The sequence below is a fragment of the Netta rufina genome, assembly GCF_964035555.1.
Source record: "Netta rufina genome assembly, chromosome: 7".
NCBI lineage: Eukaryota > Metazoa > Chordata > Aves > Anseriformes > Anatidae > Netta > Netta rufina.
Genome location: NC_140130.1, coordinates 8,586,150 through 8,598,231, shown reverse-complemented (window position 1 = coordinate 8,598,231; position 12,082 = coordinate 8,586,150). Strand labels below are relative to the sequence as shown.

Sequence of the window (12,082 nt, the reverse complement as noted above, 5' to 3'; positions counted from 1 at the left end):
CATAGCTTCTTGCAAAATTCAAGCTAGTGCCAGGTATGGTTACAGGAAAATTCTAGGTGCTGGAGATGGCCCATCAGCACTTTCTGGAAGCTGTCACACCCTCAAGTCATTCTGGCTAGGCAGCACCTTCAGGTGGGCAGGTTTTGATTACTTTAGAAGATGATCTTCATCAGGGTGGATCAAGCCCCGAGCATGCCTGGATAACCGGTGCAGGGATGGCTTAGCATGCACCGTATCCTTTATGACACAGTGCCACTCTCCACTTCCCAGGCTGAATGCTGTGGGACAATTTCCCATGGCAGGTCAAGCTCGGTAGATGAGTTCTAGCACACATCCCACCCATGCTCCTAATCGCAGCGTACTGCCTCCCCTGGCTCAAACACCGCGCTTGATCAACTACAGTAAACCTAAGGGCTCGAAAACAAGCAAACAAAAGCCAAAACAGCCTTACCAGCCCAGGCACGGGGTTATGGGCCCAGGGGCGGGGCCGCAGCCGGCAGGGGGCGGAGCGGGGCGGAGCGGGGCGGAGCGGGGCGGAGCGGGGCGGAGCGGGGCGGAGCGGGCGATGGCGCGGGTGCTGGTGCTGGGCGCGGGGCTGACGGGCGGCGCCTGCGCGGCGCTGCTGCGGGGGGCGGTGTGGGGTCGCGTCGTCGTGTGGGACAAGGCGCGCGGCGCAGGTGAGCCCGGCGGGACGGGGCTGGGGGCGGCCGGGCGGGGCGGAACGGAACGGAACGGAACGGAACGGAACGGAACTGAACTGAGCGTTGCTTGCAGGGGGCCGCATGAGCACGAGCCGCAGCGCGCGGGGCGCCGCCTGCAGCGCCGACCTGGGAGCGCAGTACGTCAGTCCGCGGGCGGGGCGCGGCAGGTGAGCGGCCCCGCACCCAGAGCGCTCCGTGCCTCCCCGCGGCGGCCCCCCCGGCCCTTGCCTTCGCCCCCCGCTCCCCTTCTCCGCCCTGTGGCCGGTCGGGGGCTTTTCTGCGTCGTGTCCGGTCGTGCATAGTCTGCATGAAAAACAGGGAGACTACAGAGCAGTTTTTTATTGCTTCAGCAGTCGGGCTTCTCTTTAATTGCAGAAAGTAATGACAGCTGGCGTTGGTTTTTGTGCAGTGTTTTCATCTCTGTCACTTCTATTTTTAAGCTTCTTTGATGAGCTTCTGTCTCACGGCATCTTGAAACCACTGACTGCACCCATTGAAGGAATGGTAGAGAAGAAAGACTCTTGCAATTACATGGCACCTCAGGGCATCTCCGCGGTTGTCAAGTATTATTTAAAGCAGTCAGGTAATTTTTAGATGCCTTTGTTTGCAATTAAAGTTTTTAATTCCAATGTTTTTGATGGCATTCTTGAATGTTCTAGTTGGAGATTTAAATTTGAAAAACTGTTCAAGTTCCTTACTTGTTTATATATGTCTTGAAGTTACTTAAATAGTTAAACGTGTTTGTGAGCTTTGGAAATTTCCAAGTCCTGCAGGTGCTTCACTGACTTCAGCTGCGCTGCAGGCATATGAAAAATGTCTACAGATGTAAGGGCTGTAGGACCAATAGACAAGATTGTAGTTATCCTGTTTGGTTAGCAAGTCCTATGCAGTTAGGACAGAAATAATGTAGTGGGAGTAAGATGACACTGTGTTTGCACAGATGATTGAGAAGATATTTAAGCTGCGTACAACTTGAATAAAGTGAGCACTGTTTTTTTTTTTTTTTTTTCCATGAGCAGCTGGGAGCATAGTAGTGAGTTACATCCTGTGTTTTGAAGAAATAAGCACTTAGTATGTAAACCTCCTGTGTTGAAAGCTCTTCAGAAAAGACTTGAAGAGAAGAGTTTAAACTGTAACTACTACAGTAGGTGGAATGTGGCAGAACCACGTTATACTGCTTAGTGAACTGATTTAACTTTGGTTTGAAGAATGTTAGTTTTAAGAGCAGTCAAGCTTTGCATGTTTTATGGGACTTATTTCTTTTAATTAGCTGTTTTTTTGAGTCCCTAATCTTTCACATAATTGTGCTACTGTCTTCCTATATGTGGGATATACTAAGGGGGACAGTTCTCTCTTTCAGCTCCTGAATGTATGCTTTGTTCCCTTACCCTGTGCCACGTCCTGTGCTCATCCGATTTCATGCTGCGGTAGTTCAGCTCACTAAAGCCACAAGAAGTTAACCTGTCTGAAAGCAGCTGATAGTTTTCCACCTGTTTATTGAGCTGAATCATGTCAGTAAGGAGTCGGATGAATGCCAGCCCTAGCACAAGAGAGTTACAAGAATTTTTCAACTAATGAGGATCTCTTCTTTAAATGTCCTATGGTGGCTGTTAAATTCAGCAACCTAATTTGTGAAACTTTGCCCAGAGATCATTTGTGTGCTTTGCTGCTTAAAAGCCATGCATTTACTAAGGGAAACTACTGTGTATTTCTCCATGGAATCCAGTTACAAGTATTTAACTCTTCTTTTTTGAACCAGGTGCAGATGTCTTCTATGAATACCATGTAACTCACATCTCCCTTCGAGATGGGAAATGGGAAATCTCCAGGAAAACGGGACCACCAGAACTCTTTGATGTAGTTATTCTCACAATTCCTGTTCCACAAATTCTTCAGCTACAAGGTGACATTGTAAACAGTAAGTTTGTACCTCAGAACTGCAGGTATTGAGCCTGAAATGATGATTGAGCTTCATGTATAGTAAAAAAGCCCTCAACAGTCTGAGCTGCCTGTTAATTTCTGCCAGAATATGATGAATCTCAAACTGATAGGAGATGGGTAGTTGCGAGGCTATATGTGTTGTGCATGAGCAGTAAATGAGCAGTAATACTAGATGGAAAAAGATCTCTGCAAATTTTTTCTGAGTCACTTTTTCAGGATAGTCTTTCTGTAGCTTGAAAATAGTTATCAAAAAGGACAAGATCCTCAGCTAGTCTGGACATGGTTGTTTCCTTGTTGCTACCTCTTTGTGGAAGTCTGATGTTTTGTTTTGTTTTTGTTTTTTTTTCATTGCTGCTCTTGGTATGTTTGCACTTGGGATGAACCAGGGAGTAAGACTTGAATAACGTATGCGCTGCAGGGAAAATCCTTAGGGCATTCAGTGGGACTAAAATCATATGGCCTTCCGGGGACAAAAAAGCAGGGAGCAGGGCTCTTTGATCTTAACTCTAGAAGATGAAAGCATCTCAGACCCTCCAGCTTGTTTGCTGTTTCTGGCTGTCCCCTTGGGGGTTTTATTTCCGAAACATGATTAAGTCCTAATTAAACTTTGGTGCTTAATGGGGGTAAATGTGTTTAACAGTGCCATGGAGGCTTAGAAAGAGCAGCTCTGTGCTGAGAAAGGAATGGAAGTTCCAGTCTGAACAGCTTTCCCAGCTTAGGTGTGTTTTCTTGGCCTGTGACTTTTAGCACCAGCTTTTCTCTGAAATTCAGCTGGTGAGCCCTGCTCGGTGCCTGTCTACAGCATGCTCCCTGCAGCATGAGGTGCTGCCCTGCAGGGGAGCAGATTTGATGCAGTTACCACGGACTTGATCCACATTAAGGAGCCCTTGCAGAAGGGCCTCATGAGGATTTCCAGGAGAGGAATCTCAGTGCAGCTCTTACGGTTCATGCTGAGCAGAGGCCAGGAAGCCTAGCCAGGCCTGTGCTGACTCTGGAAAGCCATGTGAAGTGCACTGGGCTGTGGATTTATCACCTCAGCTGCATTGTTGTACCAAGAACATGCTGCATCTGGCTCATAAACTCGTTGAACTGAGTGTGTTGGCAGCAGTGTGGGGCAGCCACATGACTGTTTTGAGTCAGTTCTGGTCTGACAGGGCTTGTTGCTCTTTGCTGCTAGATCCTGAAGTAGACACTTTAAAATGCATGGGTTTTCCACTCTCTGGTTTGTAGCAGCTCTACCAACACTCTAAAGACGAAGAGCTGATCTTGGCTCTTTGTGTTGTGCTGTATCTTGGATTTTAATGTGTTTAAATATACGTGTGCTTCAGAGGTGTTTTCCATCATGGCTGGCTCTCAAGCTACTCCAGTTCAGTTAGATCAGCTCACATGTGTCAGGGCTTCAAGCACCTCAACAGTCCAGACTCTACAAATGTATTGGGACAGCCTAAGAAGGTAGCAGTTTGCTTGGTGGTGCGACTAAAAGGGCAAATAATGCACTGTGGTGGCTCTGTCCAGCGTCCCTTCCAACAGGGATTGATAGTGAATGTCTTCTTTAACATCTTCATCGATGATCTGGACGAGGGCATCGAGTGCACCCTCAGTAAGTTCGCAGATGACACCAAGCTAGGTGCGTGTGTCGATCTCCTCGAGGGTAGGAAGGCTCTGCAGGAGGATCTGGATAGGCTGGACCGATGGGCTGAGGTCAACTATATGAAGTTCAACAAGGCCAAGTGCCGGGTCCTGCACCTGGGGCACAACAACCCCAAGCAGCGCTACAGGCTGGGAGATGAGTGGTTCGAAAGTTGCCAGGTCGAGGCAGAAGGGGAAAATGGTTAGCTCCTTGCAACATGTTTGGAACAACAGTAGGTGGCAGCAATCAAATAATGTTTAGGACATCCTGTTTGCATGACTATATCTACTGGGCTTACATGTATTTGGACTTTGCATATTTTGGTAGTAATTATTGTGGTTATGTGGAAATTAAAGATGAATAAATGTGTTTGAGTTTTGTAATATAAATTCAGCGTCAAAAGAAGAATAGACGTGCTTAAAAGCAGAATCTTTGAAAGTGAAAGGTCTAGATTTTACAAATACTTATAGTATTTCAGACATGCTGGGCTGTTTTATTGGTTGCTGATTTTAGAAGAATCAATAGTTGCAATTTTGCGCATTTTCAAATGGGATCAACAAACTTATCTTTCAGCTCTGTTTCTAGTAAGAAGTTTGCAATTAAAGATCTCAAGTAGCTTTTATTTGTGTGTTCTGAATATTTGTGCGTTCAGAATGTTTGTGTTAAGTTGCTTTACTTGGAATTTATAATTACAGTTATGTGTGTTTTGTTTTAAGCCTGACCTATTTTTTCATCAGTGTAAATGTCCCACATGTTTTAAATAATACAAGCTGATGAGAAGATATGAATAAAATAGGACTACCTTTACACAGGGAGGCTTTAAAATGTGAATTAGGAATGCAAAACACTGCTAACTTTTCATGAGTCCTAAGTTCTTTCTGAACACTTTCTCTGTATGTGTTTATTTTTGGATAGGATGATGGTAAATTCTCCATTTTGTAATTCCAGTTTCAGGCAATCTTAGCAGGGCTTATCCAGACCTTGAGTTTACACTCGTTACCTAACACATCTAAAATGTATAATGTAAACATGTACACTGAATTGTTAGTTACTTATTGGGCCCTAGAAACTGAGGTCACACAGTGCAAATATTTGTACTTTCTGGAAATACTAAGTTACTAATTTTGCATGAGAGTAGTTGTTGATATTAATGCGATCTTTTAAAAACACATCATTCATTTGAAATGGGTGCATCCCAGTTCTGACTGAGGTTGTCATCATGGAAGGATCAGTGTTGGTAAAATACGATAAAATTGCTGTCACTGGAGACGTGACAGTGGCTATTGGGATTCTTAGTGCTCTGGCAGAAATGCACGATGTCTTACTCTGACATGAAACCTTGTGTCCTTGCCTATGGGAGAGCTGTTGGAATGATATGCAGGATACAGGGCAGCTCTCCTTAGCTGTAACATTCCTCTTAGTGTGCTTGGTTTCTGGCTGTGAATTTTACCTATTAGGTAAAAGGTAGGGACAGAAGGTCCTGTCCCTACTTCCCTCTGCTAGTGCCAGCTCTGGTGCTTACCTTCTGCTGCAGCAATTTGTTCCCTCCTGTAGGTAGATCTGACCTGCCAATCCAGGAAGTATGTCTATATATGTACACATTATATTGTTTTTGTTGGGTTGAGGAGTTAGGAACCACACCATTGGCTTTAAAGCAGGCTAAGCTGTTATATGCTCTCTGCCTTCTGCAGCTCAGGTATAGCCTTCCTGCTTAGGGAATACCTTAAAAACAAATAAACAAAAAAACAACAACCAAACAAAAAACTACTGAAGCTGAAATCACAATATCAGGAAAAATCACAGTATGCCGTGCATGCTATTTTTTTAATAGGGAGTGATTATAATAGACTTCTTCCCACAGTTGTTAATAGAACACATTAAAAGCCTATCAAAAATTAAACAGGCTGCCACACTGATTCCAGTGACCCTCTTCATCTGAGAAGTCTGAGGATTGAGCTAGATGTTTGTGAGCATGAGAGGTTTGCAAAGGAGAATGAAATAGCATAGTATTAGATAAAGGACTGCTTTGCATTTTATTGTCAGTCAACACTGCCGCAATTTTGTCTGGTAAAAAGCTGTAATTTTGATTTGACAGATTTCAAATCTGGAGAGGAAAAAATTCCAATACAGTGGATTTTTTTACAAGGATACAGTGCTGGAAAAGAAAAAGCCTGCTGCCTTTGTCTTCAGAATGGAAGGGAGTGGGGCAGCTGCTTCCCATTCTAGGGGAGCCTCCAGTTTTCTTTGGCCTATCAAGGATGACAGCTCCTAATAGGAAGCCTGCAGAGGGGTCACACACCATCAGAGCATCTCTCTTTGGTGCCTTGTAATGTTACATAAATGTTTCCTTCAGCAGTCTTCTATTACTTGTTCTACCTTTCCTCCAGCAAGACAGTTTTATCAGCACAACTGTCTGTGGGACCACAATAATGTAGCTTCCTCCCCGACCCTTGCCCCAAAAGGTTATTTTTAGCAGGATTGTGTGTGTGATCTTCAGCTCACCATGTGGTCCGCAGACTCACTGGCACAATATGCACTTTGAGCAAGGGGAGGAGAACAGCACAGGATCTGTGCAACTGATTGAGCCATATAGGCAAAAAAATGCTCATGAATCTGTGGTTCGAATGCTGAGCTTAGATTTCCTGCATAGTCCCAGGAGAGATTCAGAGCACCTGCACCTTATACAGGCAGCAGATTGTGCTGATTTAGCTGAATTGCTTTTAAAAAATTACTTTTGACTTGTGAGGCAAATCAGCTTTTCTGTGTTGAAACATGTAGTTTATCATGCTCTGGCTATCTGTAAGTATTGTAACCTGAACATGCTTCTCTTCCTGCCCTTAATGTCTGTGTTGGTTGGCAGAATGCTGCAACACCAGGGGACATAATCATGGAAAATTTATTTAATGCCTGTTTACCAACTTCACGTTGCTCCAGTAGTATATCTCCAAATGGAGAATTGGCACCCCAGGAATATCAGATCAGCTAAACATGAGCCCATGTGTATATGCACATGTTAGCTTTTTTCTAAATAATAAAGGTGATGGTATTTGAACACAGGACGTATTTGGAACAGAAGAAATAAATGCTCTGAAACTTGTTTATCTGAACAATAAACAGATACCTCTCAGTTTTTCCCAACAGACAGTCTTTGGTACTGTCTAGGGATTGTGTTTAAACAGAAATCTTTCCAAAACTGTGAGCCTAAAGAAAAAAAAGTCCCTGCCACAAAATGTGAACAAACTGAATAGTTCTGAAACTTCCTCATTCGTGTTTCATGGTGCATGTGTTTAATGAGCTGATGGTTTCTGTGTTGTAAGAAGCCTGGATGTGCTACTGAGAACTTCCTCTTCGGTAGGTCTAGCCAAGGGATTTATATTAGACTTAAATTTTTAAATCCTTAATGTAAATTTCTTTACAGTTGATTTTTGATAATGTAGTTCTTCACCTCTCACTTTGAGTAAAATCTTTTTGTTTGAAATTTTGCTCATCTTTAGGTGGGGACAGTGGTTAAACTTGTGTGGAAACACATTTAGAAAAGATTTCTCTCCTTTCCTGTTACCATATCTGCTAGGCAAATGTGGGAGAGATGTGGGCTAAGGTGACCCTAGGCTACCTCTGAGGATTTTATAACCATCATTTTGAAATGAAACCTACAACTTGAATGTTTTTATGGAGTTGAAAATCTTTTTAAGTCTAGGGTATGCTTGCAGTAGTCTTAATTGCAGGTGTTTCATCTTTGTTTCACGAAAAAAAAATAATCACATTATCATTATCACAATCTCATTATAATCAGATAGGCAGATGGAAGTCTTCACTGGAACACTTTTTTTTTCATGCTCTATGCAGTGCCCCTAGGCTAGATGCATTTTCATGGATTTCTACAGAATTTTAATAGCTGTTGTTCACTCACACCACTGTAATTGAGACTATTTTTTATAAAGTTTATCTTTACCTCACACTGATAACATCTGTAAACCTTTATTTTGCAGAAGTATTACAGTGCATATTGTTGGCCTTGAATGTGTCTGATGGGTCAGCTCACTGATGTGGCTGAAAACTAACACTAGGAGAAACATCCCATAACAAAAAAGGTTTGTGCTTGCCTCAGCAAGTTGGTCCAACTTAGTCTGTGATTGTGTGAGCTCTAGAGCTGAGCAACCTGAGAGAGATGGGAATGCCCTCTGTGGTGAGAAATCTGCAGTCAGGACAGTTGAAGATGAAACTTCAGGATAAAGGTGCATTTCCTTTGTACCCTTTCTTATACCCTGTTCTTTGCTCCTTGAACAATGGCCTCTTCCTTCTGTAATTTCAATCCAGAATATTATAATCTGATAGTATTTTAGCTCCAATGTATTATAAGCCCACATTTACTTTTGGCTGCCTTGGCACTAGCCTTATTTGACTTCCACCTTTCCAGAGATAGTCAAAACACTGTGAAGGTCTCCTGTGACTGTGTTCCGTTTAAAAAAATAAAATTTGTTCAGACTAGTGTAGTTCTTACCTCATTTGCAGGCAGAATCTGGCTTCCTTACCCAGTGTTTCAGAAATTACTGATGATACTGTGTTCTTCAGGTTTACTTCAATTTCATTGTAGCATGATTTTTTTTCAAAACTTTTTTAATGTCCATGGCGTGTTTGTGAGAATGAATTCTGTTCCAGGACTTCTAATTACAAGACCAAGCCCACTGTTCTGACCCACATGAGTTTCCTGAAGGCTAGCAGATGACCATCGGTGGTCACCAGACTGATTCATAAATCGCATGACAGGGAATGGAGGTTGAAGTTTGTGCTAATGACTGCACTTCATAAAGTAGTGTGCCTGGAGGCAAAATCTTTCATTTGTCATATACCTTAATAGTTTGTTTGAAGAATGTAAATATTGTTGGAGCTTCGTAATAAAAATCAGATGTGAGACTTCCCAAAGCCCTTCAGGTCTTGTTCACTTATCATAATTTCTGTTTTCTTTAGGAACTGTTCTAGCATCTGCCATGAATTCGTATCTATGGATGTTTCAAGGGGTTGAGAACTTTATTTCAGATGTGGTTGGCAGAACAACTTTCAGTATTGCTTCACCTTCTAATTCCTATCATTCATAATGGCTGGACTAGCTAATAGTAGCATAGCAGTTGGATGTTGTAAACTTCAAACATTTCCTGTTTGCACAAAGGTTGTTTTGGGCTTTGTTTTTGTGCCTGATTTTATTGATTGACTACTGAAATTTTGATCTTTGAAATTATGAATTACTTTGCTCCAAATGAGAAGCCATCATGTGTGTAAAACTTGATGGCAAGAAAATTGAAAACACAAGTTTGTAGCTTATTAACAATTTTCAGGTGGGTGGCTGTATGTGCATCTTGCAGGTCAAGACTTGCTGTAGGGTGATCAAGGTGGGTTGAATTACATTTCGAATATAGATTAGGAAGCACCATTTGCATCGTAGTTTTCCCAATCCACTGTTCTCTAACAGGGTAAGCAGGCAGTTTCACAATCCCACCACTTAATTGATACAGGAAATGGAATAGGTTAGGTGAGAAAAAGTGATGTGATTGGTTGACTTTGACTTTGCTGTAACATATGGAGCTTCATCAACAAACTCAGTTGCTACAAATTATTAAAATGTAAAGAACATGTTATCTTATTTAAAGGGATTAAAGCTGTTCTTTTACTTAATTTATTCAGAAAAACAAGGCTGTCCGGAGTCAGTTCTGTTGCACCAGTAGCCTATGAGTCTATTCCCAGAAGTAATGGCTTAAAAATAAAACTGGGCTGAAATGTGTCTGATTGGTGCTTCTCTAAGATAGATATAAGAAGATAAGCGTATACCTGTATGTAAAGAAGAATTTATTGATCTTTTCTCATTGATTTGTGCTTTATAGGAGATGCTTCTGCTTTATTTTAATGATAGCTAAAAGACTTTAAGTAAATAATTCTGTGAGTATTTCTAGCTTTTGGACAGTAGCTCAGAACAAAATATATGCATGGACTTCAGCATCTTATGACTACATGACCTGAGCTCTTGGTCACTTAGATATACAGTAACTGCAGTCATAAAATGATTTGTTTCAAATTCAGTGCCTTGTACAGTTAATCTTGTTTGCTTAATGCAAACCCTGAAATATAGCTGAACATAGTATTTCTAAGCCGCATGTGGCAGCAAAGTCCCTGTTGCTGCATTGTGTCTGCAAAAGCAGTGGTTAGGAGGGAGCGACAATGAACAACGTGTGAGCTGAAGGCTGAACAGGTTAGCTACCTATGGAAACACAGGGAGGCAAACTTTAAGTGTACAATGTGCAGACAGCAAGTGGTTTAAGTGTTTTGCAGACTGTTAAGTGACTGCGGAACAAGAAAGCAATGTATGTTTTTATGAAGCATAAAAGAAATAGCCTTTTCTGGCTGTTTGCATGTTCTTTTCTCACCAGCACAATAGGAATTATATTCATCAAAAGCACTCACTTAATTTGAATTAGGAATGCTTGTTTCAAAAATAAGCTCAAAACCAACATTCCCATTTTATAACCTGTTATGCTCAAAGACAAGTTGGAAGCAGGCAAAAAAATAAGTTTGAAACAAACACTTGTTTTTAAATAGCTGAACTACTACTAGAATTTGTGACTGACCAGGTAAAAAGGTTCCTTGCTTCCATAAGATATAATTACCAAAACAAGCTTAATTTTTTGTTTTGAAGAAAATGCCATGCAATTCTTAACAAAACGAGGAGAGTTTCTTCAAGTTTGGGTTTTGAATGTTTGTTTTAAGTTTATCTGCAAAGAACCATTGGAAGAATTGAATAGTGATAATCAAAATTCTAGGGGCCTCAGTGTCCTTTCCCATACATGCATTTAAGCAGTGTGATTCATGAAGTGGATTGCTTAAATTTGGGGAGAAGAAAAAACACAAAACAAACAAATTTCTTGTAATTCTTAATATTTTGTATGTTAGTGTTCCTTTGCATTTACAGAAACATATCATCCCTTCACAGTATGGCATGGAATCGTAAACAGAATCTCAAGGTTGAGAGAGAATGGAAATTGTCTCCTGTGTGTATAAGTTGTGAATTTTGGCATTTCTTCATCTCTGTGTTGTTAGCACTTCATAGGTTGCTAGTGTTTCCTAAATAATTCCTAAAGGCATCACGTAATAGATGTCTTTAGATAAAAGTAAGTCTGTTTGTGTCATGCCTATGCAACAGGACCTTGGCAGGAGGAGCACTTGTATACCTTTTTCCAGGAAAACCAATAAATGCTCTCTGATGCTGTCAGAATACTTCTAGGAAGGTATTCTACTCTTAATTTGTGTATTGCTTAAAAGCCTGTAAAGGGTCATAATTTTGGGAAGCAAAGATGTGGTAGCTTTTTTTTTTTTTTTTTTTTTTTTTTAACTTCAACTCCTCAAGGTTTTTGCCCCTTCATTCTTCAGGAGTTTGTGTGTTTTTTCTAGCTCTCCTCTATGGTAGTAGTCACAATACCATACTTCCTGCTTCCCATATGCTGCAAGAAGTAGAAACAGAGTCAGATCTTTAGAATGGAAATAAAACACTTCAGCTCTTTTTCTTTAACTTTTAGGAGGCGATAAAATGACATAGTAATCCCATGGCGGAAAAAGTATGACACTTCCTTGTGGACAGCTTCAGTTAAGGCTTGTAAGAGAAAACAGTTAACTTTCACATCTCCTACATGCTTAAAAATGCTATGGTAGCGTGGGGCTTTGGAAACAACCTAAGCAGGATTTTCAGATGACTTACTGGCGTGGATTTCATATTAATGCTATTTTTAAGTTTTTGGCTTTGGATTTTTTCTTAAGTTCTCATAAA

General features: G+C 41.4%; 1 protein-coding gene across 2 annotated transcripts in view; it reads left to right on the top strand.

Moving 5' to 3' along the window:
* Positions 1-565: 565 nt before the first annotated feature.
* The window catches only part of RNLS (renalase, FAD dependent amine oxidase), a gene marked incomplete at its 5' end in the record, with an annotated part of 82,761 nt that continues 71,244 nt past the window's right edge, over positions 566-12,082 (top strand). For both annotated transcript variants that reach the window (XM_084290038.1, XM_084290037.1), the window contains 4 exons: positions 566-677; positions 775-868; positions 1,142-1,284; positions 2,461-2,619. In XM_084290038.1, the coding sequence (XP_084146164.1) occupies positions 566-677; positions 775-868; positions 1,142-1,284; positions 2,461-2,619 (508 nt within the window). The remainder of the gene's footprint in view (positions 678-774; positions 869-1,141; positions 1,285-2,460; positions 2,620-12,082) is intronic.